The sequence below is a fragment of the Lepidochelys olivacea genome (assembly GCF_965140295.1).
Source record: "Lepidochelys olivacea isolate rLepOli2 genome assembly, chromosome: 2".
NCBI classification, from domain to species: Eukaryota; Metazoa; Chordata; order Testudines; family Cheloniidae; genus Lepidochelys; species Lepidochelys olivacea.
The window spans coordinates 159,468,641-159,494,653 of record NC_140412.1 but is presented as its reverse complement, the minus strand read 5'-3'; the positions used below and the strand labels follow the sequence as shown (position 1 = coordinate 159,494,653).

Sequence of the window (26,013 nt, the reverse complement as noted above, 5' to 3'; positions counted from 1 at the left end):
TCAGGGCTACGTTCTGTCCTGATTTACACTTGGTGCATGGGTGTCAGCAAGGACAGAATTGGGGCCTTCACAAAGGAAAAAAACCCGATACCTAAGACTCAAGCTTGTTTGACAAACGTCTTTGGCATTAGAAATAGTTAGTAATTACTGCCTAGCACGTCAGTATTTATATCCCTTTGAAGGGATCCCTTCAACTGTGAGACTACTTCTCAGTTGCTGTATCCTTCAAATTTGACATTTGTCTTCATGAACATTTTGACAGGCTCACAGCTAGAAAGCACCATGCGTCTCTGAAAGGAAATGCCCATGCATGCCTGACCTCTAGCGGTCATTCTGCTAAACTTCACAAAGCATTGAGACTTGTATTAACCTGCTTGGAACTTACATCTTACTAGATAATGAAGCTAAAAAGAATACCAAATATTATTCTAATACATACATGCATATAGTCATGGATCACCCATGTGTATGAATCTTGATGCACTGAGAGACTCTTAACAGAACGGAAAGATAGAGAAAAAAAACTAAAGGAAGAAAAATATTAAGTGGTAACATGAGGTAATTTTAACAAGCTTTCAAATCTTCTATGTGCCATCCTTATAGCCACACTAATGTATCAGCCAAGTCTCAGTACTCACCTAACCGATCTGTTTCTACAGGATATTTACAGGGCACAATGGTTCTTCTTAATTTAGGATACTAGTGAAGGATAACGTACTTTCATGAGGACATTTTCAGGAGGGCAGGCTCCCTTTTGTATGCACAATTTGCCCCCATATATTTTGCTCCTGCTTATGACCTGAAGGTGCAACTCCAAATACATGCACCTCTAAGTATCTAATTATGGGTACAAATCAGAGGGGCAAGGACTCAGATTTGTGCCCCCAGTTTGTTTTGCAGGCCCAAAGATACACTCCCACAGCCAGGTATCATCTTGGCTGAAAATATACCCCAGGTAATTTAGGGCCCAGATCATCGTCCCACGGAAATCAATAAAAAAACACCCATTGACTTTTTCAAGGGAGCAGGGTCACATGGCCGCCTTGGCCAACATGCATTGGCTAAGGTTTACTAAGGTTATTGTACAAATCCTAAATACATTCCAGTTTAAAAGCTTGGCAACTCATTTCACAGTGTAAGTTATCATTAGAAAACAGGCATTTAAAAATTAAATACACGTACAAGCTATTTCATAGCAAATGTTGTTGGAAGGTTGTCACATTGATTGGATGCCAGCCAGTAAGCAAGTTTACTCAGAAAGGAAAAATAGTTGCAAGCAAACTGAAAGTAGCTGGGAGATGTACTAGCTGGTTGCTAGCTGTTGGAACTAGTTTTTAATGGCATTTCCTGTTTGTCCATTCACCTTATTTTTAAGTTATGTTGCATAGCACTGGCTAAGTAACGCAATATTGTTTTCCTCACAACTTCAAAATTCAAAATCCCATTAGCCTGCCATGTTCATCCACTTTGCACTCCTTGGACACAAAGCTTTAACGAATTGAACTGTATTCAGTGCATTTTAATATAAACTAAAAACACAGAATGCAAATGCAATACTTTTTAAACCATGGTATTTAAAAGTGTGTTGTTATTGTATAGGGCTAAGTACTATTTCAGTATTCTTTGTCATTTCTGTATTTTATAGGCTTTTCTCCACCTTCGTACCTTTGCGCTAAGTTTTGTCACTGTAACCATTTGTAGAACTGTCGTTACAGTTTTCACTTATCAAAAGTGGGGGCGGGGGGGCTGTTTGTATATAATGAAGGAAAAACTGGAACAAATGTCATGGTACCTCAGATATTTAACAGCTCTAGAAAACTGCTGTAAAATTGTTCTGGACTATTGTAACTGTTTTAATAACTGAAGTAAAAGAATGTGAGAAAACTTGCCTGCATTGAAATGCTCTTCTATGCTGGTTGTACTCAAGTGTAATTTTTTTAATGGTGAGAAGATTTTTTTTTCTTTTTTTTCTTTTTCTCCTCATTTTTGTTCCTACATTTTAGGCTGTCTTCAGAAGTTACTGGCCTGGGGGCTCTGTAATGTATCTCATCTTGCCCTAGTACATTAGCCACCAGACAGGACTTTTCCAAAGCCCCATGAGACAATGATTTCTATGGACTAATCTACAGTGGAATTTCTGCCATTTCTAACTTTCTTATTATTCTGAGACATCAAAATAAATACTACTTTTACTCTTTAAGCAACTGTGCTTCCTAACTCTTGTGTTGCTTTCATTACTGTTCCACTTTAACACTGTTGTGGCTCATACTGTCGAGCAAATTTTGGGGGAGTTAATTTTTGTTGATGTTCATGCTTTGCCTAGTCTGTATAAGAGCATGGGCTGTTAGTGTTCTAACTCACTGTATTCAACGATAGACTTGGCGGTAAATTAAAGAAGACTTTTTTATAAATAAATTTTTTTCCTGCTTTAAAACCACATGGTAGCTTTTTGCATACAACTTTTGTGTTGCTCTAAATGCGTTCTTTGGTAATCAGGTTGACAATTGTCTCGTTTAGAAATGGCTTCTCAAAATAATCTCATAGACAAATGGCTTGTTTGCATCAAGGATTAAAGGGTTAATCTCATCACATGTAAGGCCCCAGTGCTCTTTCGGTAGCAGCATAACAAACTGCAGTATCAGCAACATCAAACAGGCCACTAGACGATCCTGGTGGCTGATTTTTTAAAGCATTTACAGACATGACTACATGGGACCAAGCTCTGTCACAGGTTATATTGGGTAGTGTTTTACTCGGCAACTAATCCCATGTGGATTTAATCGGTCTTCGAGTGGGGTAAATTACTACTCAGAAGGACTGGAGGTGGCAGAATTTGGCCCATAATAATGAGATTTAAAGAACCACTCCCCACCCCTATTTCTCATTTAAGACCAGGATTGATTTTTGATCAGCCAGGGAAGAAAAGCAAACACAGCCAGGTACTGAGTCTGAATGGCCTTTGTTGGTTTCATGCCTCTATTGCTTACAACACTGCACATTGCTTTGGGGGGCAGAGATGCCCAAACTTTATCCACCCAAGGACTGCATTGGAACTATGCCAGCAATCCAAGGGCCATAGTCAATCAAAAATATGTAGTTAACCTCGTCTTTCATACGGAGGCTTGGCCCATAGAAACTACTGATTGCGTCATGCAAAGGTCCTTGACTCATCCAGTGTCCTGTTTGGATCTGATGGAGTGCTGCAAACTGACACCTGTAGCCTCCATGATGGGCTATGCCTTTATATTAAAGATAGGAGTAACCAGGAGCATTGGCTAACTTTGTGGGCTGCACGCTGGCCACCTCTCCTGTAGGGCATTTGCAACCTTTTCATACGTTGTGATACCCTTGGTGACGCTGTGGTTTTGCAGCGCATGCAAGTAATATGAACCAGTCTATATCCAACTCAGCTGAAGAATCCCAGAACCCCTAGCTCAGGCAAGGACTCTTCCTGAAGGCGGTTAGCGTTGCAAGAGCAGGCCCATAAGATGCATGTTTCTGACTCAGTGCCTTGAAAAGGTATCAAGGTGCTGCCTTAGTGGAGCTAGCCACAGCTATGCTTTCAAACCTGTAGGTACATGTTGAAGTCCCTGATAAAATGTTTGTTACGTTAAGACTTATTGTAACTAATTTTATGCTTTAAATAAGGCAAGTTGTAGTTTCTTTACTGGAAATGACCTCCAAGTTCTTGTTTTTTCAAGTGCCACTGACATTTCTCCTGACCTGCAGCATGGTATTAGTGCCTATAAGTACATAGCGGCAGTGTTAAATGCTGAGTGGGCGAGGACTGTCTTGCTGTCAGTTGTAGTACTAGGTATGAGCCATCAGGCGTTTGCATTTGTATGACGGTCTTCATACAAACTCTTCCCAAGCCCCTTAACAAAGACACTTACAGAAGAGTGGGGGGACTAGAATGAGAAATAAAGCAGCCTAAGCAAGGGCTCACAAGCGAGCTTAAAACCAAGAGCAGGTTTGACGAAGTGGAAAGCTACAGGGAGTCTGTTCCAAAGGGCAGGCGCTCTCCACAGTGGGCTGTGCGAAACCAGTGGTGGGCGCTGTGGGGAGCGTGGCTGGAGAGGAGACGGGCTGAGTTGGTGAAAAGCAGGGGACCGATCCTGGCAGGTTTTTCAAAACGAGGAGAAATTCTGGCTAGCTGTTGAAAATGCAGTCGAAGCTAGTGGAATTGTCTGAGAAGGAAGGGTTATGTGGTCACACTTGTGCATGGGTAACGCAAAGCGAGCAGCAGCACGCACAGTCCAGCGTGCTGGGCCTTGGGGCGGGCCCAGAGGCAAGCTGTTGCAGTAACCAAAAGAGGCACGTGAGGCTTGATTTCAGCCAAGGCAATGGCGTGACCAGACAAATTAGCCTAGGGATGTTATCGAGACAGCATCAGCGTGTATGGTGCTTTGCTGGCAAAGAAAGCCCTGAGAGCTGCCCCACAGAGTTTACAGTCTAGGCCAGACAAAATAGTGTGGGAGTGATGACATCACACAAAAGGTTGGGGGGGGGGGCAGCAAACCGCAAGTGGGAGAAGGGGAGCCCATCCCCTCCCACACAAACACACACAGAGAAAGGCAAACTGGTCAGATGCAGCAATATAAAACCATGGACACAAGATCCTTGCAAAAGGTGCACTGAAATCTGCTTTAATGAGGTGAATGCACTTGTGGGCAAGGGATGTGGCTGGTGGGGCGTTGACACAGAGGAATAATTTACATTGCCAACGTTTGGATTTTTTTTTTTTTTTTTGGTAAAACACTCTAGGCTGCACTAATCCTGCAGGTTCCGTTTACCAAAATACTGTCATTATAAGTCGTCTAAATTAGGTCAAGCAGCAGTGGAGGTTCGTTCCCTCGCTAAACCGAAAACGGAACTATGCGGGGCCAACTCGCCTCTTTCTGCTGTGCATACGTTCATGGGCGCAAAGAATGTTCACGGGAACAGACCACCCGCTGTTGGCGTCAGCTTCTGCACCCCATCCCGTGACTTGTTAAAAGAAATCCCCCACTGGGCCGTGCCCTGTGTATTAATGCATAGCTTCTACAGAGCATTTTTCAGCTCTGAATCGCAAAGGCTGTCAGCTAGAGCATGACTCATGATGCTAGGTCTCAAAAGGCACAATACTCAAGTACAGTGAAAGTAATTTAGGGCTGCTTTTTGGTAGCTTTTGTTGTAGCTCAGCAAGCGGGAAGGAGCTTACTGGTCTCAGCATCCAGTTAGAAATACCAAATAGACCTGGAATGACAACCTTCAAATTTGGGCATGGACAGCACAGGCCTTTTATTTGTGGTGGGCAGGTTGATGCCCAGGCTCCTGTGTTTTTGGGTAGGTTTCAGTCAGTGCCCGTATTTAAATTAAGGAAGTTTTTTGTGTCAAAATTGCCAACTCTTGCTATGTAGACTGGCTTGTGACAGCTACCCACGGCCTCCTCCTGCCTATGAAAATGGGAGAAGTTGAGACAAACTCACCAAGATGAGTCTTCCTGATTCTGAAGATAGCACTGTGCTCATTTTTCACTCCCAAACATCTGTAAGTTTGCCTTGTTTGAAAACCTCCCTGTAGATGTTTTGAGACACCCTGGGGTGCTAGACACACTACTCTAATTGACTTTCAGTGGGACTCCAATCAGCACCTTTGAAAATCTCCCCTCTTCTTTTGAGACTACAAAGCAAGAGTTACCCATTCAAACTACAAACGTGAGAAGCCTGAAGTTTGAAATCCAGACTAATTTAAAAACTAATGAGCTTGTCTTAGAAGTTGAATAGCATGTTTTCTTGCACAAGTGGCCTTGAAGTGGTAATTGTTTGAATGGTTAATAACCTAATGTATCCACTATTGGTTTTTGTATGAAAGTTTACTTATCTATAGTACTGCTTTAACGAGTAATGATAAATTGTTCAGTGTGGCTGATTTTAAGTTCCTGTTTGTGCAAGGCCACTTTTGATACTAGGCTCTGCTAAAAAGGAGGTTTGAGTCCTGCCTTGCTGGCACACTAATAGATAAAAATTCCAGTTCTAGAGGTCACTGTTAACATCACCACAACAGACCTTTTCTAGAAGCTTCCTGAGTAAGAGCTGAAGTACTGGACAACTTCTCTTGTCCCATTATTCTCCTTGAAAATTGTGTCTTCTGGGGCAATTGTTTCTATGAATGATGGAGCTCTTAAGAGACTGTCCTTTCAAGAAAAAGACATACTGGCCCATTTTCATTCTTAAAGGGACTATCAATAGGACTCAATGCTGTCAAATGCAGCAGTAATTTCAGTTTCTCAGCAATATGCATGATGCTATTGATTGGTTCATTATCGGTTACTTAATGTTGCATGAATTTCCTCCTCTAAGAAACAAAGAGGGATTAGTTAGGACAGTCCTTTGGCTCACTGGACATGCTTGCCAAGCATTCATAATACCCAAAAGACGACAATTTGTTTAGTTAATGTACTTGGTCTAAGTGCACAAATCTGTTCTAGTTCTGACAGCTAACAAGGATAGGAAAGTAGGTCTATTCTAAAAGAATTAAAAAGATTGCATTAAGATGCAGTAGTATTCTGATTCCAAAGGTAAATACTGACTCTCGAGCTTCCCCCAATTAAACAATCACGAAGATGATAGAGACTTTGCCAGCTGTATTTTTAATGCTCATTTCCCTTCCCCATTCCTTGTACATACAGTAAAAAAGAAATATTCTTCAAACATGCACAAAAAATGAAGAGAACTGAAGCCCACAAAATTATAAAGTTAGACATGCAATATAATTTCAGTTATAAAAATGAAGTGTACATCCATGTTGCTCTATGCAGGCTGTCCTTAGAATCAGCCATGTCTGTTCCACTTTCTCTGATCAGAACATTAAGACCAATGACAAGACAGGCCCTTAATCAAATCAGTCCTTGGAAACATACTAGACCCCCCACTGAGAGAGCTAAACAGGACATACATAAGTTTCTGGTTGTCTAAACACAAGAAACTGGTGTGTTGGCTTCAGCCTACTTCTGCCAAGTATTAGAATTATGCAGTGTTGTACCCATGTTGGTCCCAGGATATTACAGAGAGGAGGTAATATCTTTTATTGAACCAACTTCTGTTGGTGAGAGAGACAGGCTTTTGAGCTACACAGAGCTCTTCTTCAGGTTCGGGAGAGTGAAGTCAAGTCAACCTAAATTATGTTGGAGTACAGCCACTGCAGTAATTAAATCACGTTTGCACGTCCACACTACTCTTCTTGGGTTGGTGGTGCACGTCCTCACCAGGAGCCCTTGCACCGATTTAACTGTCACTGTGGGTCATTGTGGCACAGCTACTGAAAGGCAGCAAGTTGATGTAAGCAACGCAGTGACTACACTGAGACTGCATCAACTTAACTACATTGCCGTAAGCTCTACCCCTCTCATGGAGGTGCGGTTATTCATGCCATATCAATACACTTACTGGGGATTGATGCTGCTGCAATCGGTGCAGCAGGGGTCGATTTAGCGGGTCTAGTGGAGACCCACTACATCGACCACAGAGCACTCTCCAGTTAACTCTGGTTCTCCACCAGAACAAAATTAAGTCGACAGGCGAGTGTCTCCCGTCAATGCAGCACGGTGTACACCCCAGTAAGTTGACCTAAGCTACGTCATCTTCAGCTACTTTATCCACATAGCTGGAGTAGTGTGTAGACAAGGCCTAAATTGATGTAGTGGGCAAGTTACACCAGTGGGAGCTACATTTTAGTGTAGTAAACAATTAGCGTTAGGTCAACGCAAGGCACCTTATGTCAACCTAACTGTAGTGCTGACCAGCCCTTAGAGTATCACAGTCAAGTATGAGGTGGAACAGATTATTTAGCATAAATAGTTAACCTTTCAATGGTCCCTTGAAATGTGTGTTAACTATTTATGCTAAACAATCTGTTCCACCTTCTATTTAACTTTGACACTCTGATTAGGTTTCCCAGACCTAAAGAAGAGCTCTTTGTAAACTCAAAAGCTTGTGTCTCTCACCAAACAGAAGTTGGTTCAATAAAAGATAATAGAGACAAGGTGGGTGAGATAATATCAGAATTAAGAGTCTGTGCAGCTCTCCTTGGTGGACTAGTGGGGCGGTGGGACTAGTGGGGTGGAAAGAGTATGCAGTGGGAAAAAACTGTACATCAGACACTGTCCAGAATTTATGGAAAATGAAGGAAACTGTACTTACAGAAAATAGCAAGACTGCCAGTCATTCAACAAATATTCCCATTGCCTCCATCTTTCTGAGCAGGAACTTTCATTCCTAAACAAGAGGGGAGCTACTCTCACTATTTCACTCATTGCACTATGATATGCATCCAGTAATACTGAAATTCAAAGTATTAATACACTGCCATGTTTATTCTTCGCCAATTAAATTAGTAACTTGCCAATCTGTTCAAGATTTGTTCTAATATAGTTTTTGAATGTTTCTGTTTATAAGTCAGTGACACATGGAAACCATTCTTGCCAAATTTCTGGATATTACCCATGAGAGATTAGTTGCAAAGTTAGACTTGAAAATTTTTTTTAAAGTATTGGTTGTGCTTGTTTTTTGTACTTACTGAGCAAAAAATATCACGAATGCAGACCAGTATATGTGGTCAGAATACAGTGATCCTCTGTTCTGTTAAGGATTGTATGAATTTTACTTTTCACAACTTTATTATAATCACATAGCTGGAATATTGGGAATATGTAAAGTAGCAGAAGTAAAGTAGGGTCAAGAGAATCAAGAGAAACAGTTCTCACACAGAATGTTCATTGTAAAAGATGCTACAAAAGTGACACCTACCTTGAGTGAGCAACAACAGTTTTTCCCTGAAAGAAACACTCTGGTGAGCAGTAGATATAACCTGTGCCCAGACTGGCTTGAATTAATTGTGTGGTAAATTTATTCACTATTCCTTTTTTACTTCCTCTCCAAACCTACCTTGTAATATAACCCCAAACACAAACCTTTTACAAAACCGGAGGTTAAAAAAATAAGCAGACTTTCCACAACTCTACTTCTCGGGACCAAACAGAAAAGTCCATTCAGATTTTCAGAAGTTCCTGCTAGCTCAGTACATTTGAGGGCTTTTAGGGCTTGCAAAGCTCAAAAGAGCATATGATTCTTAAAAAATAGAATCTGTCTCTAATTTAGCCAGGACATACGGAATTTCAGTAAATTCCTTGCTCCCCTTTTGTGTTAACTCAATTTTGTCCTGTTCTCTGGTTCTTAACTTTAAAATGTTATTTACCCATTTGCACACTTGAAAGAAAACAGAATTCCAAGCCTCCCTTGAAAGCTTCCAATATTTACAACTAAAATAAATCAGGTTTATTTTGAAGTTATTCTTCCAGTGCCAACTGGGCTTCCAGTGCAGTGCTCCAAGTTGCTTACCCATTTCATCCCTCTGCTCAAGAGTTTTCAGGCATGTTCCAGTCTGTAATCGCATTAATGAAAACAGATTGAGTTCAGCACAATCTTCTGCAACATGCACGGCCACTGTAGCATGGCAGGAGATCAGAGTATTACAATTTGTCCACAATCTGTTACTCAATGTTTCTGGATTCTTAGGTCATTTACATATCAAAGAGTAAAACTAACAGATCCTGCCTTGGACGACTGACACTGTATTTTACTAGCAATTTCTAAAACATCCTGGACAAAGCAGAGTTTCCTATCTGAAAGGACACTATACACTGTCATCTTGGTTGGTAAGAACTACAGCACAGGACAACTCATAGCTCTGACTTAGTTTGTGTTACACTCCCAGAAGTCTATATTGACTATAAAATTACTTGCTCATTTTAGTAGGAAATTACAATAATAATTTTAATAGGAAAGTTATATTCAAACTTGTAAAACATTTACAATGTACAACCTTTACACAAAATAATATTCCATTTTAGACCTACAGAGATTCAGATACTTTTTACAGTGAACCTCATTAGTACCTGCAAGATCCTTCTTAAAAATAAATATTTTAACAAAAACTTCTGATAAAAAGTAGTAATACCACAGATCAATAGAATATTGAGCATGCCACTGAAATGCTACAACAAAGCCCCTTTCACTCTCCAATCTTGAGACAGCAAATCCTGCAATTCTCCTTCATCTTCACTACCAATAGCCTCATCCTCTTTCTCCTGGATTGCTCTTAATCTCATGGCTTCCTTAAATTTATCTTTCATTACATCCTGGCGGTTACGCAGCAGCTCAACACGGCGGTAACATTCACTGTAAAAAGATAAAAACATTTAGTTAACATTTATGGCCTTTGCCAAATTAAAAAAAACAAACAGATTTTCCCACAATACTGGGAGTGCTTCTCCTGTCAAAAAACGTGAAAGACATACAAACGTTAAAATTCAAATAAGCCTTTCACAATAGACCCATATGATTATCTAACATTTTGCTGTAGTCCTATGGAAGCAGACTGAAGAAGTAGAGTGCCTTGGTCATAGCTTTTCTTACAAAGATGTCAAAAGCAACAACAGATCAAATCACAATCCTGTGATAATTTGATTCAAAAATATCAAAGATATGAAACCACTCGGTCAAATTCTGTAGAGAAGGAAAAAAGCTCAAACCAGTCTTTTCAATTTTTGTCTAAGATGTTATTTCACCTGAGGTGGAAAAGGGCGCACATGGATTTTTATTGCTATCTGTTAGGACACACAGAAGTAGTACTTTTAAATGGAAGCCTGGCAAGGTGGTGTAGCCCTGGCACTTCACCATTTAAAGAATGTGTGCTACAGTAAGCCTCTGAACTTGTGTTTGGTCGTCAGATTTTGCATTTGCTTTAAAGTGCAGTTTGACACTGATAACTATGTAAAAATGATAACTCTTACTAGTGAACAGGATCTGTTCCTTCAAATACTAAATTGTATCTGCTTACTTGATTTCAATATGTTTTTTACTTCTTCTCACTCCTATTAGTCCTGCAGATTCAATACAGAGAAAAGAGCTTAAAGCTGGATCCTAATCACAGAGGCAAGCATGGAACACCATACTGTCATGTGTAGAGAGTTACTTTCAAAGCATACCTGCACTTTGTGATACTTCATTTGATCTAGAATACAATCAGTTTTAAAAGGCAGTTGACCTTACACTCCCAAAACTGGATTTCACCAGCTTTACCAGGCCATTTTGGATTGATGCTGAGGAATGAACCACAATGGCCATTTCTCAACACTCAGTTGTATTACCAATTTTGAAAGCGCACTGAAACACGCACTCACAGACAGGCTTTAGGAATTGAACACAAAATGTCTAAGGTGCTTCACAGGAGACACTTCCACCTAACACTGAGGATCTACTCCATTTAAAGAGTTTCTCTAGAAAATACAACAGCTTCCAAAAAGCTTCATGGGCTATTTGAACATTGCCTGCATTCAAATATGCTGTTCTAAATAGAACATGAAGCTAAAAGTCTGGCCACATGGACTTCTACTTCAGACAAAATAAATTATCAATAGCAACAACCTTTGCAGCTACCTACAAATTCCTGAATTTGGTCCAACGTAATCATGAGATTTTAAATGGTGATGGTAAAAGGGACTGTTTAAACACCTTCAGGCTCTTAGTCAAAGCTCTCTCCAGAATTACAAGATCACTGTTGAAGTCGTATCTTTAGTCCCAAAAGCAACTTGACTTGGATATTATCATTAATACCATTTAAGTAGCTGCTAAATCTGCCACACTGGTTAACTATTGCTTCAGTATGAACATCTCCTTTTCACTTAAAGATGGCTGCTAGTTTTTCACTCATCGAAAAAAAAATCATCCAACTGGAAACTAGTCCTTTCCTTTCAATCAATAGCTTTGTCATGAATTGTAAATGTAACACAAAGTGACTGATTTACAGGACCATAAAATGTCAAACTAAGTTGTATTCATTGATCCTGCTGAAGCTTAAACTAGTTGTGTCCAACTGTTTCAATGGAACACTGCAGCTAGTGAGGGTTCACCTGATAAGGTTTATCATTCAGCAGACATTTTCAAATAATTGTCATGAGAAGCAAGGGTCCGGTTAGTCACCAAGAATTAAGACATGAATCTCCATATGAAAATTATGTTCCTAATTTTTTTGTTCAGTCTACTAAACATTGTTTAAGAGTTTGGTTCTCAAATATAGTCAGTTCACCGGAGTGCTACATGATGCAGAATCCACAGATGGAGCATGGGAAAAAGTGAACCTTGTTCAAAGGGTTTAATGAAATTTGATCTCTTCCTGTAGTTTACTGGGTGGCTCTGCCCTTACCTACTGTTCTCAGAGCTCTCAGTGCAGTCTGTCTTAGTAAACACCGGTATAATGCTACCACCCAAATCAATCATTTTATTTAAAAGGTTTTACTGTCAGGAAACCAACTGTTTTTAAAATTCAAACACTTTGATCAGTGAATATTTAAAAGTATTGCCATGATAGGTTACAGATGAAATGTCTACCCATTCTCAGGGGTGGGTGGGGGGAAGGGGGGAAATCAGAAAGCAAAGTTTGAGAAAGACCCATCTACTTACATCTGCTCATCAATTTCTCCAATCTGACGATCCAAACGTCCCTCCTCATCCTCTTCTGCCACTATTGCTTCTGAAACCTAAACCAGAAAAGCTGTGAATAAGTTCAGCCCCATTCAATCTTTCTTTCCAGTAAAAGAGCAGTACTGGAAACTAAAAGCAAGAGATTAAAGTATGTTGTAACAAAGTCACAATCCTATGTAGATCTTCCCTCCTCCAAGAGGTATGTTAATGGGACACACAGGAAAAGTCTTTGTGACTTGGGCTGAAGTTCAGTGAAAAGGACAGAACAAAATGCTACACAAAATCCCTAACTAGTCTAGCTCCTTCTTTTGAATTTTTTAGTTCAATATTAAATATTGTTTTGAAACAGAATATAAAACCAAATACATCCATCGAAAGGCTAAGATGCAACAGAACATATACATCAACATTTGGTATTTACCAATTATGTACAATAAGCCTGTTAGAAGTATTAAAATACCCACTTGATCCCAATGTATTTCTAACCTGTTATTTTTTTCAGCATATACTTTCTCAAATCTGAATGTCTGGGAGAGGCTATGCAACCAATGGTCCACGCATAACTGAGAAGATTCCTTCCTATGCTGAAGAATTGTTTGAATGGTTAATAACCAAATGTATCCACTATTGGTTTTTGTATGAAAGTTTACTTTATCTATAGTACTGCTTTAACGAGTAATGATAAATTGTTCAGCACCAGTTTTCTTAGCAGTTATTTATAATCAATTATTTTCAATTCAAAGGTTTAAAAACATTAAAGGCAGCAAATGAGAATACCAGGTATCTATCACAATGTCTGTACAAAGAAAAGGAGGACTTGTGGCACCTTAGAGACTAACCAATTTATTAGAGCATAAGCTTTCGTGAGCTACAGCTCACTTCCTCAGATGCATATCGTGGAAACTGCAGCAGGCTTTATATATACACAGAGAATATGAAACAATACCTATTCCCACCCCACTGTCCTGCTGGTAATAGCTTATCTAAAGTGATTTCCAGCACAAATCCAGGTTTTCTCACCCTCCACCCCCCCACACAAATTCACTCTCCTGCTGGTGATAGCCCATCCAAAGTGACAACTCTTTACACAATGTGCATGACAATCAAGCTGGGCTATTTCCTGCATAAATCCAGGTTCTCACATCCCCCCACCCCCATACACACACAAACTCACTCTCCTGCTGGTAATAGCTCATCCAAACTGACCACTCTTCAAGTTAAAATCCAAGTTAAACCAGAACATCTGGGGGGGGGGGGGTAGAAAAAAACAAGAGGAAACAGGCTACCTTGCATAATGACTTAGCCACTCCAAGTCTCTATTTAAGCCTAAATTAATAGTATCCAATTTGCAAATGAATTCCAATTCAGCAGTTTCTCGCTGGAGTCTGGATTTGAAGTTTTTTTGTTTTAAGATAGCGACCTTCATGTCTGTGATCGCGTGACCAGAGAGATTGAAGTGTTCTCCGACTGGTTTATGAATGTTACAATTCTTGACATCTGATTTGTGTCCATTTATTCTTTTACGTAGAGACTGTCCAGTTTGACCAATGTACATGGCAGAGGGGCATTGCTGGCACATGATGGCATATATCACATTGGTGGATGTGCAGGTGAACGAGCCTCTGATAGTGTGGCTGATGTTATTAGGCCCTGTGATGGTGTCCCCTGAATAGATATGTGGGCACAGTTGGCAACGGGCTTTGTTGCAAGGATAAGTTCCTGGGTTAGTGGTTCTGTTGTGTGGTATGTGGTTACCATACCACACAACAGAACCACTAACCCAGGAACTTATCCTTGCAACAAAGCCCGTTGCCAACTGTGCCCACATATCTATTCAGGGGACACCATCACAGGGCCTAATAACATCAGCCACACTATCAGAGGCTCGTTCACCTGCACATCCACCAATGTGATATATGCCATCATGTGCCAGCAATGCCCCTCTGCCATGTACATTGGTCAAACTGGACAGTCTCTACGTAAAAGAATAAATGGACACAAATCAGATGTCAAGAATTGTAACATTCATAAACCAGTCGGAGAACACTTCAATCTCTCTGGTCACGCGATCACAGACATGAAGGTCGCTATCTTAAAACAAAAAAACTTCAAATCCAGACTCCAGCGAGAAACTGCTGAATTGGAATTCATTTGCAAATTGGATACTATTAATTTAGGCTTAAATAGAGACTTGGAGTGGCTAAGTCATTATGCAAGGTAGCCTGTTTCCTCTTGTTTTTTCCTACCCCCCCCCCCCAGATGTTCTGGTTTAACTTGGATTTTAACTTGAAGAGTGGTCAGTTTGGATGAGCTATTACCAGCAGGAGAGTGAGTTTGTGTGTGTATGGGGGTGGGGGGATGTGAGAACCTGGATTTATGCAGGAAATAGCCCAGCTTGATTGTCATGCACATTGTGTAAAGAGTTGTCACTTTGGATGGGCTATCACCAGCAGGAGAGTGAATTTGTGTGGGGGGGTGGAGGGTGAGAAAACCTGGATTTGTGCTGGAAATCACTTTAGATAAGCTATTACCAGCAGGACAGTGGGGTGGGAATAGGTATTGTTTCATATTCTCTGTGTATATATAAAGCCTGCTGCAGTTTCCACGATATGCATCTGAGGAAGTGAGCTGTAGCTCACGAAAGCTTATGCTCTAATAAATTGGTTAGTCTCTAAGGTGCCACAAGTCCTCCTTTTCTTTTTGCGAATACAGACTAACACGGCTGCTACTCTGAAAAATGTCTGTACAGTGTACATCGGGAAGGTGTAAAATCGGACTCTGATACAAGGTTTCCTGCAACCCTAAGAAGTAAGGCATTAGAATATTGAAAAACTGGGGCCAATCAGGATGTGGTCTGTGTAAATTCCTCTAAAACATTCCCTACTTTAGGGGTGTTTGTCAAGTTTAAATTCACCACAAAACAAACACTCTTATAGCTTGTACAGGGATTAAGGTGTTTAGAGAGAGAGGTAATTTTCAGATTTTAAAATTAAATGTTTCTGAAGCAGCAGCTAGGAATATGGTCCATTGCCTGCAGATGGGAAACTGTCAAGGTGTGCCTGCTATCTCACTTAAATCCAGCCTAGTGTATTTAATTAGACAGGTTTGTCATCAAAAGCTCTTTCCACTTAACTTTTCCTTGAGTGTAAAATGCAGGGACCTTTCGCTCAGCTGTAAAGTGTGTTTAACTGCACACTGCATTGTGACAAGCAATCGTCAAATACAGTATGTCACTCACTCTGCCAAGCTGCATGAAATGGTTGTTTTTCCAATTATGTACTGTATTTAGAAGGGATAAAGAGATTCCACTACTCACTGTGTTGACTTGTCGCATTGCCTTCTGAAATTCGTCCCACTCTTTGTCCATCTGATCCTTTGGAGCATCAACCTTTCGCACCTAGTGAATGTGAAAACCAAAATTCTTTAGTAACTGCCTAATGATTCTCGCTGGTGTTCTAAAACCAATAGGAGAAACAAAACATATATTCTGCTATTTACTAAGAAAGTTTTGACAGCAAGTAAATGCTTTGTCTCAAATAATGCATATGAACAAACAGCCATCTTTCATGATTTTGAAAAGAAAATCTGATTCTAGACCTAGATGGAAAAAACCTGCCTGTACAAAATGTATGATTACAATATTGAGGGAAAGCAGGTGACCATGAATGGATGGCACAGGATGTTAGGCCAGGTTGCTTTCAGCATCCCAATCTGGTAATATGATAGCTTCTATTTTTGACTGTTTTCAGTGTCCAGTTACTTGCATGGTATTATATTTTGTGAATCACCATCTGTCCAATAGTATACCGCAGTCTTAGTGGTTTTTGAGATATCTGCCTTTAAAAAAAAAAATGGCAAATGAACCAAACAATCAAAGAGTGTAACAGAAATGCCCATGACTCTCAATTAGGTCTCTCACCAGAGATTGTGACATGAATCATGTGCTTGATGAATAATAATGTCTGGGTCACCATTCTTTACTCTATGCTACTTTAGGATGAGTAATGAAGCTAAGAGGAACTAAACAGTTTGAAGAAGATTTGTGGATCCTCCTTTCTAGTTCAGCTTTCTTTTCATTTTATCCATTCCTGTCTTTTACCAATATGGCAATCCTTATAATGTAAAATGGCCAGTCATTTACATGCTTTGTTCTTGATCGATTAGACAACATGCAACAGTATAAAATAAGTCATTATTAACTGAGGAGTTTGAAAGCAAACTACATACTGGGAGATCTAACACTTCCATCATTCCATAGTTCTGTTTTGTGGTTATTCCTATCATGGTTACATGTATTGTACTGTTGTTACGTACGGTGGTTTTGCCTTTTGTAAGTCATGACTATTTGTATTTCTTATAATAAACTTAAACACGAACAAGACAGAATTATTTTTCCTTGAAGTGTGTATCTGATCAAACATTTAAATGCATTAGTAACCCCTGATATTAATACCAGATTTCAAAGAGCTGTTTTTAAACACACAAAACCAGAGAAAATTGCAAAAACAGGCAGCATCTCTGAACATTTTGTCTACGATTCCTGCCAAGAATCACTGTAACAGTCTGAGATTACAGTGCCACCAACGTGGTGGTGGTACTCCTCTCCATATGAGCTAAACTGGAAGGAGTTAATTAGCAAAAGCTTTGTGCCACTGGCAGCGAACAAATAAAGCAACAGTTCCTTTCAATGCCTACATGCTTGTGAATTGTGTTAAGAAACTGGGTCAAAGAGAGACCACTACCTAGCACTGCCCGTGCACTGGCAGACGTCCTGCCTGAAGACTGTCCCTTGCACACAGCATCCATCACCTGCAGGACTCTCTCCCCTCTTCCACTTGCACATCACTCGAATCACAGCTCTAGACACCACTATCATAGCCCCAACCCCTAGCACCTCATCTACACCAGCAACACAAAGGGTTCATTTTAAAATAACCATTTATTTTAAGTTTCCCCCAAGTAGGGATCAAACTTCTAAGCACTCTACACATTATACTATGTACGTTATTCTGGCGCAGACAACATGAAGCGCTTAATCATCTGGTGGCTCCTGCAGGGCTCATGTGGAATGGCAGGAAAAATACCACTGAGGCTAGTGCTACTGCAGGTAACAGCATACATGTAAGTTTGAGATGCCAGTGTTCAGTCCTCATAACAAGGCTAACATCTCAGGTGCCAAGCATGGTTATTGCAGTTCTATCAGCAAGCTCTGAAATTACTTTTCTGCAGTAGAGCAATTCATGGCTTACCAAAAAAAAGCTACCCTTCTCAACTATATTCTTCAAAATTAAGTAGCCCCATTTCCGGGTGCATGAAGAAACCTATTGTGCACGCCACATGCAAGCATAGCTAGAAGCGTGGCTGGTGCTGAAAGTATCCCACCAGAGAAAATAAAATAGTTTCAGGCTGGTAAAGATCAGAGGGGGCTTGAGGAGGGATACAAAAAATAAAACAAGAGGCTGCTTTCTAGCAGCGTTCCTTATTGTTGTGTTATATTAATATATCTCTTCTTCTATACATACAAGCGTGTAATCAGGAGACATTAAAAACATCCACGGCATCATCTCACACTAAGACGGAAGGTGGCTACAAGTATTTGCTTTATAAGCCATGAGGTAAAGTCATTAACACACCAAGAGTGTTCATAATTCTCAGGCATGTTCAATACAAAGACATATTCAGTGAAAAGAAAGAATTTTCCACAAATTTTCCTGCCCATCACATGGTTTGCCAATTTGACAAAGCAATATTAGAGTGTACAGATGTGCACAGCTATCAAATTTGCAGTCAATTTTACATACAAATGTAAAAATATATTCTCTTGCATATCTTCCAAACAAGTTATGCTATTTTCATGAGTGGATACAAAATAAGGGCATCACTTGGTATACAAGATGTTGCAAATTTGGACCAGAACAAAATTTCACCTTTTATAGTGATTTTGGCCCCAAACCTCTCATGACCCCTCTCCCCCAGCCAAAAAATGTTTTCTACTGGGGCAGCAAAGAGAAAGGGTGAGAGCTAGCTTGCTGTTTGAGTGGGCTAGTATTGTAAGTAGATTAATGTACATCTTCACTCCTAACATCCAGCTGACATTTTAGCCTCAATAAAACTTCCTTTAAACCATGAGAAAGCTGTATTGCAAACAACTGCTTAGAATAAACTCAGTCTGAAAGGATGCTCAGACCCCATGTATATTGTTAGCACTCTTCCCTTCCATGTCCTTATATTAATATACATTGAATATAGAATTGTTGGAGTGGAAGGGACCTCAAGGGTCCTCTAGTCCAGTTCAGGACTAAGTATTATCTAGACCATCCTTGACAGGTGTTTGTCTAACCTGCACTGAAAAATCTCCAATGATGGAGATTCCACAACCTCCCTAGGCAATTTATTCCAGTGCTTAATCACCCTGACAGTTCGGATGTTTTTCCTAATGTCCAAACTAAACCTCCCTTGCTGACGAGAAGCAATTTAAGCTCATTGCTTCTCATCCTATCCTCAGAGGTTAAGAAGAACAATTCTTCTCCCTCCTCCTTGTAACAACCTTTTATGTACTTGAAAACTGTTATGTCCCCTCTCAGTCTTCTCTTTTCCAGAATAAACAAACCCAATTTTTTCAATCGTCCCTCATACGTCATGTTTTCTAGACCTTTAATCGTTGTTGCTCTTCTCTGGACTTTCCCCAATTTGGCCACATCTTTCCTGAAATGTGGTGTCCAAAACTGGACATAATACTCCAACTGAGGCCTAATCAAGGCCGAGTAGAGCGGAAGAATTACTTCCTCATGTCTTGCTTACAACTCTCCTGCTAATTCATCCCAGAATTATGTTTGCTGCTTTTTGCAACAGTGTTACACTGTTCACTTGTATTTAGCTTGTGATCCGTGATGAACCCAAGATCCCTTTCTGTAATACTCCTTCCTATGCAGTCATTTCCCATTTTGTGTGTGTGCACCTGATTGTTTCTTCCTAAGTGGTGTATTTTGCATTTGTCCTTAATGAATTTCATTCTATTTACTTCAGATGATTACTCCAGTTTGTCCAGATCTCCTTGAATTTTAATCCTATCCTCCAAAACAGTGGTTCTCATCCAGAGGTCTGGGGTCCCCTGTGGGGGCACAAGCAGGTTTTAGGGGGTCTGCCAAGCAGGGCTGGCGATAGACTCGCTAGAGCCCAGGGCAGAAAGCTAAAGCCCTGCCACGTGGGACTGCAGCCCAGGGCCTCAAGCCCATCACCCAGGGCTGAAGCCAAAGCCTGAGGAACTTAGCTTCACGGTGCCTTCTGTGGCATGGGGCCCTGGGAAATTGCCCTCCTTGCTACTCCCCTAATGCCGGTCCTGGATTTTATATGCACAAAACCATTTGTTGTGGCACACATGGGCCGTGGAGTTTTTATAGCATGTTGGGGGGCCTCAGAAAAACGTTGAGAACCCCTGCTCCAAAGCACTTGCAAACTCTCCCAGCTTGGTATCATCCACAAACTTTATAAATGTACTCTCTATGCCATTATCTAACTCACTGATGAAGATATTGAACAGAACTGGACCCAGAACTGATCTCTGCAGAACCCCCACCGCGATATGCCCTTCCAACTTGACTGTGAACCACAGATAACTACTCTCTGGGAACGGTTTTCCAACCAGTTATGCACCCACCTTATAGTAGCTTCATCTAGGTGGTAGTTCTCTAGTTTGTTTATGAGAAGGTCATGCAAGACAGTATAAAAAGCCTTACTAAAGTCAAGCTATACCACATCTAATGCTTCTCCCCTATCCACAAGGCTTGTTACCCTCTCAAAGAAAACTATTAGGTTGATTTGACACTATTTGTTCTTGACAAATCCATGCTGATTGTTACTCATCAACTTATTATCTTCTAGGTGTTTGTAAATTGATTGCTTAATTATTTGCTGCATTATCTTTCCCGGTACTAAAGTTAAGCTAACTGGTCTGTAATTCTCCAATTTGTCTTTATTTCCCTTTTTATAGATTGGAAAAGGGCAAATATAGTGCCAGTCCTCTAGAATCATTCCCATCTTCCATGACTTTTTGAAGATAATCACTAATGGCTCAGATATCTCCTCAATCAGCTCCTTGAGTATTCTAGGAGGTATTTCATCAAGCCCTGGTGACTTGAAGACATCTAACTTGTCTAAGTAATTTTTAACTTGTTCTTTATCTATTTTAGTCTCTGATCCTACCTCATTTTCAGTGGCATTCACTATGTTAGATGTCCAGTCGCTACTAATCTCTTCGGTGAAAACTGAAAAAAAAAGTTTAGCACTTCTGCCATTTCCACATTTTCTGTTATTGTCCCCCGCCTCCATTAAGTAATGGGCCTACCCTGTCCTTGGTCTTCCTCTTGCTTCTAATACTTTCACATACATCAATGCGAAACCATTTAATTGGTCATTCTCACTTATTTTGATCTGAAAGGTTCACCCACTACTCTGAGTATTACTAAGTCTGAAGAAAAAACAAACAAAAGGATCAATTACCCTTGCATCCACCTCAGGATCATCAAAGAATCCCTCTGGTAAAGCTTCTGCAGTGTTTTCTTTCCTGAAATGTTAAAATAATGAACGGTTATCTTGATCTAGTGCTTATTACTCTGATCTTTAATTCCACAGATAAAATGTCAAGAGCAAAGACCAGCATATTTTTGATGAACATGTAAAAAAAAAAAAAGCATTTCTTCTCCACATGCAGCACCAGCTGGATGTTAATCTCAACAAAATTTGCTTCTACAGCTAAATCTTATCAAACACACAAGGAGCTGAGTAGATAATAGGTTTGGGTCAATATTCCAGAACTCAAAGAGCTGGAAGTTAGGCTCTTAGGTGTTTTCAAAAGTAGTGAGCACCCAAATGCTTTCCCATTACATTAGGTTCCTATTTTTGAAAATCTTTTGGAATGCTTAAAACAAGACAGCTTGCTGTAAGTGAGACAAATCTTTATACAACAAATAAATGTGTTTTCCTTTTAACTGTTCAAAGGAACAGACCTAAATATAGTCAAAGTTATGTATATTATCTGGAAGACAAACTTATTTGCATTTCCTCTTAACATTTGATCTGATTAATTTACCTTTCCACTACCTTTTCTTGAACTTCTGCTTTCTGAATGGACCCTGAATGGGAGACTATGGGAGCAGCTGTCATTTTGTTGTCAAAGAAATCTACAAGAAAAGACAAGCACAACCTTACGTACAAAGGAACAATGGTTCAAGCTTCTACACAAAGTTTTGACTAAAAAGAGGAATTTAAATTAGCACCATTTGTGTTAATCAAGAAACAAAACTAGCCAATTAATACTCCACCAGGTGGCTCAAATAATTAGTATGTTGTACGCATTATTACATATTTGAATTCTACGAACATCACTGCAATAAAAGATAATTGCAACATAAAATTACTGGGATGCTAGGAAAATATTGTATAATGACAGCAATTGGCAAGAATCTTTTTCACATGGGTAACTTTAGCACAGTCAACTGACAAAAATCATACTTCCATAAATATACCAGATAAGAAAATTAACAAGGAGAAAACCGCCAAAAGAATATACCCATCAGTGCTATTTCAAATGTCTAATAATTACAAAATACCTACCAGTATAATTTACAATGAAATAGTCAACAACTTCTTATTACTGAATTTTATATTTTGCAATCCAAAGTTACCTGCTGGTAGAGCATTAGCTATTGTTTCTTGAGCTGGGGGTCGAATTTCATTTTTTTGCACACTGGATGGTTTGCTAGTATTGTCTTTTTCTTCTTCCTTCTCCTCCTCCTCCTCATCATAATCTTCTGCCAGTAAACTGGGACCTGGACCCTTTGAGGGCAGCGTTTTTGTTTCTGCATGCTCTGCTTTATCAAAAAAATCCGTGGGTAGCCTAGGAAAGGACACAAGATATAAATATTTGTACTTTATAACAAAGCCAGTTACAGAACAGTGTTTGAAATCCAGTTACTTTGTGAATCCTAAGTATCTCCTACAGATAATGCAATATACTGAATAGTGTGCCTGCTAGCATAATATAAAATAACCACCACCTAAAAACCAACATGTAATTGTTGTTTTCTTTTGAAGCTCACCAGATACGGTCAAGTCAGTGCTACAAATACATTTATTGTACTAATTCTGTATTAAAATCTGCAGAACAAAAGGGTTTAAAAAAATGTCCCACACCAAAGAGTAACTGCCCTATCATGTCCTCTGAAGCTACATGGATTCAGATACCAGTTTCATATTCACAAAGCAATGTGCATACATTTTACATACAGGGAAACCACTAATAGAAAAAAAACTTATGATAAAGTAGTTATATTAAGGTCACCTAAACCTTGGTAGCACAAAATTATAACAGAACATACGAATGGCCATACTGGGTCAGACCAAAGGTCCATCCAGCACAGTATCCTGTCTGCCAAAAGTGGCCAATGCCAGGTGCCCCAGAGGGAGTGAACCTAACAGGTAATGATCAAGTGATCTCTCTGTCATCCATCTCCACCCTCTGACAAACAGAGGCTAGGGACACCATTCCTTACGCATCCTGGCTAACAGCCATTAATGGACTTAACCTCCATGAATTTATCCAGTTCTCTTTTAAACCCTGTTGTAGTCCTAACCTTCACAACCTCCTCAGGCAAGGAGTTTCCACAGGTTGACTGTGCGCTGTGTGAAGAAGAACTTCTATTTGTTTTAAACCTGCTGCCCATTAATTTCATTTGGTGGCCCCTAGTTCTTACATTATGGGAACAATAACTTTTCCTTATTCACTTTCTCGACACCACTCATGATTTTATATACCTCTAGCATATCCCCCCTTAGTCTCCTCTTTTCCAAGATGAAAAGTCCTAGCCTCTTTAATCTCTCCTTATATGGGACCCGTTCCAAACCCCTAACCCTTTTAGTTGCCCTTCTCTGAATCTTTTCTAGTGCCAGTATATCTTTTTTGAGAGGAGACCACATCTGTATGCATACCATGGATTTATATAAGGGCAACAAGATATCTCTGTCTTATTCTCAATCCCCTTTTAATGATTCCTAACATCCTGTTTGCTTTTTTGACTGCCGCTGTATACTGCATGGACGTCTTCAGAGAACTATCCACAATGACCCCAAGATCTCTTTCCTGATTAGTTGTATCTAAATTAGCCTTCATCATACTGTATGTATAGTTGGGGTTATTTTTTCCGAATGTGCATTACTTTTCATTTATCCTCATTAAATTTCATTTGCCATTTTATTGCCCAATCACTTAGTTTTGTGAGATCTTTTTGAAGTTCTTCACAGTTTGCTTTGGTCTTAAATATCTTGACCAGTGTAGCATCATCTGCAAACTTTGCCACCTCACTGTTTACCCCTTTCTCCAGATCATTTATGAGTAAGTTAAATAGGATTGGTCCTAGGACTGATCCTTGGGGAACACCATTAGTTACCCACTAGACCCATATTTTCAAAGCTGGGTGTCTAAACTGGGCATCTAAATAAAAGGCTTGATTTTCAGAGGTACTGAGCAGCCACACACTGAAGTCAGTAAAAGCTCAGCAGCTCTGAAAATTCAGGTCACATATTTAGGAACCGAAATATGGATTTTGAAGCATAACTTTAGGCATCCAAGGTAGAAAACATTGGTCTTTGTGTTTAAGATGTTAACGTAAGATACAAAGGAAACAGGCCCTTCTAAAAATAGCCAAACATGGGCAGCGGGTGAACCCTGAGCTCAGGGAGGCCAGCCCCCAGCTCGGCCTGCTCCTTCTGCCCAAGGTGCCCCCCCCGCCCCACCAGAGGCCTGCCCAAGGTGCCCCCCCCCACCAGAGGCCTTCCCAACCCTGGGCTGCCCAAGTGCCTCTAGTCCCAGAGTGCCAGGTGGGTGGCATCCCACCCTCCAGCCCCAGACTGCCAGGTTGGTGGGCAGTGCAGCCCCTGCCCCTGCCCCAGAGAACAGGGAGGAGTCTCTGGCCAGCCCCCACTAGCCCCAGCCTGGGGCCCTGGCAAAGGAGAAAGAGTCCCCTGCAGCACAGCACCAGGAAGGAGGGTGCCTGGGGGCGGAGCATGGGCAGGGCCACACAGGACTGTCTGGGGAGGCTCAGCCTCCCCTGGCCTTTGATACCCGCTGCCCATGACTAAAAATTTTAAGTAGTACAAGTTCCACAACTATAATTCTACAAATAAATTTCTGAGAGTACTCAGCATAAGACTGAGCAAACACTAGCTGGCAAAGGAAAAGACCAGTCTCCCTCTGACAGATTGCCTATGGCACACCTACACTGCATTTTAAAACCCACGGCAGCAAGTCTGAGGGCCTAGGTCTACAGACCCATACTCAGGAGGCTCATGCTAAGGCACTAAAAAAAAAAGCAGTGTCGACATTGTGGCCCAGGAAGGGAGGTGAGCTCCAGCCTGAGCATCTACACAGCTGTTTTTAACAACACAGCATGAGCCTGACTCTGTAGACCTGGACTCAGACTTCCTGCTATGGGTTTTCAAATGCAGCGTAGACACACCCCAAGAGACTGTCTCAGTCAAGATGAGCTCAAGTCTCCCTTCTTGAGCTTTTTCAAAAAGTGACATTGACAACCAAGTTTGAGCGCTAGAATGTTTGAAGGGTAAACTCCATTATCTCACAGGCAGTACTCGTCGCCCGATGAGGTTCAACGTGTATTTATCTGATCCAAAACTTTTTATAGAGGGAAAAATGTTAGAAAGAAACAGAGTGAAAGTACAACAAAATCTTTTTTTTTAAATCAGTTTCTCTCATGCTGCCTATCTTTTGACGCCATTTTTCTTTCCCTTGTGTTTTTTTAGCTTGTTAACTTATACTGCATTTTGCTCATTTTGTAGCTTCCACTAAAGCTTGGTAAGTAACTGTCCATTTGCCACTATGTAGGCCCAGACAGCATATTGTACGCTCTAGCGGCTGAGCACAATCAGATCAAACCAGAGAAACATGGACTGTCAAGCTCCTACCTGGGACTGCATTCCTCTAGGTCACCATAGGAGCAGGTCACAAAGCAGGCAGCTTTCAAGTACGTTTTCAGCAGGGTGCCATCTGGTGTCTCAGTTTTCCTCACCCTCAAATATTTCTCTCCTCAGCCTCTACCCCCGTGTTAGAAAACGGCAATAGAATGACTAAAAGGATTCTAAAATTTAACTACAATTTTCTTTATAAAACAGATCAGAGCAACTAGGTATGTACAAAACCAAAAAGATTAAGATGTGTGCTTTGAGCTCTTAGGGCAAGTCTGTGGATGCATGCTTACATTCACTAAGTATAGCCCTGTAATGACAGGATGGGAATACTTGTTTTCTGACTGGTTCCGAGTCACTCCTAGAATTTTTATCTTACTCACACTGCTGAGAAAGTTGCTGCTAAACTATGGGTCTGCACCCATGGCAAGACTATATGAGGGAGGGGCTTATGGTGTCTACATCCTTACCCACAGAAGGTGCAGAGGTAGGGTGGAGGGGAAAAGTAAGAAAGGAT

The 26,013-nt window shown here is 40.5% G+C and overlaps 2 protein-coding genes across 12 annotated transcripts in view; one reads left to right on the top strand and one right to left on the bottom strand.

Moving 5' to 3' along the window:
• LOC311516291 (poly(rC)-binding protein 3-like) overlaps window positions 1-13,363 on the top strand; it is a 723,448-nt gene extending 710,085 nt beyond the window's left edge. For 6 of the 11 annotated variants that reach the window (XM_084620197.1, XM_084620201.1, XM_084620203.1 and 3 more), the window contains one exon: window positions 1-1,987. This exon is cut by the window's left edge and continues 827 nt beyond it. Coding sequence is in view for 2 of the 11 variants with exons in the window: in XM_084620199.1 (XP_084476325.1) it covers window positions 13,024-13,084 (61 nt within the window). In the remaining 9 variants the exon portion in view is untranslated. The other 5 variants (XM_084620207.1, XM_084620208.1, XM_084620199.1 and 2 more) reach the window with 4 other exon arrangements.
• ZNF830 (zinc finger protein 830) overlaps window positions 6,625-26,013 on the bottom strand; it is a 33,723-nt gene continuing 14,334 nt past the window's right edge. The window contains exons 5-10 of the mRNA XM_084620209.1: window positions 22,205-22,416; window positions 21,610-21,700; window positions 21,021-21,084; window positions 15,838-15,918; window positions 12,501-12,577; window positions 6,625-10,217 (exon numbers count right to left, since the gene is read on the bottom strand). Of these exons, the coding sequence (XP_084476335.1) occupies window positions 10,034-10,217; window positions 12,501-12,577; window positions 15,838-15,918; window positions 21,021-21,084; window positions 21,610-21,700; window positions 22,205-22,416 (709 nt within the window). The 3' untranslated portion in view covers window positions 6,625-10,033. The remainder of the gene's footprint in view (window positions 10,218-12,500; window positions 12,578-15,837; window positions 15,919-21,020; window positions 21,085-21,609; window positions 21,701-22,204; window positions 22,417-26,013) is intronic.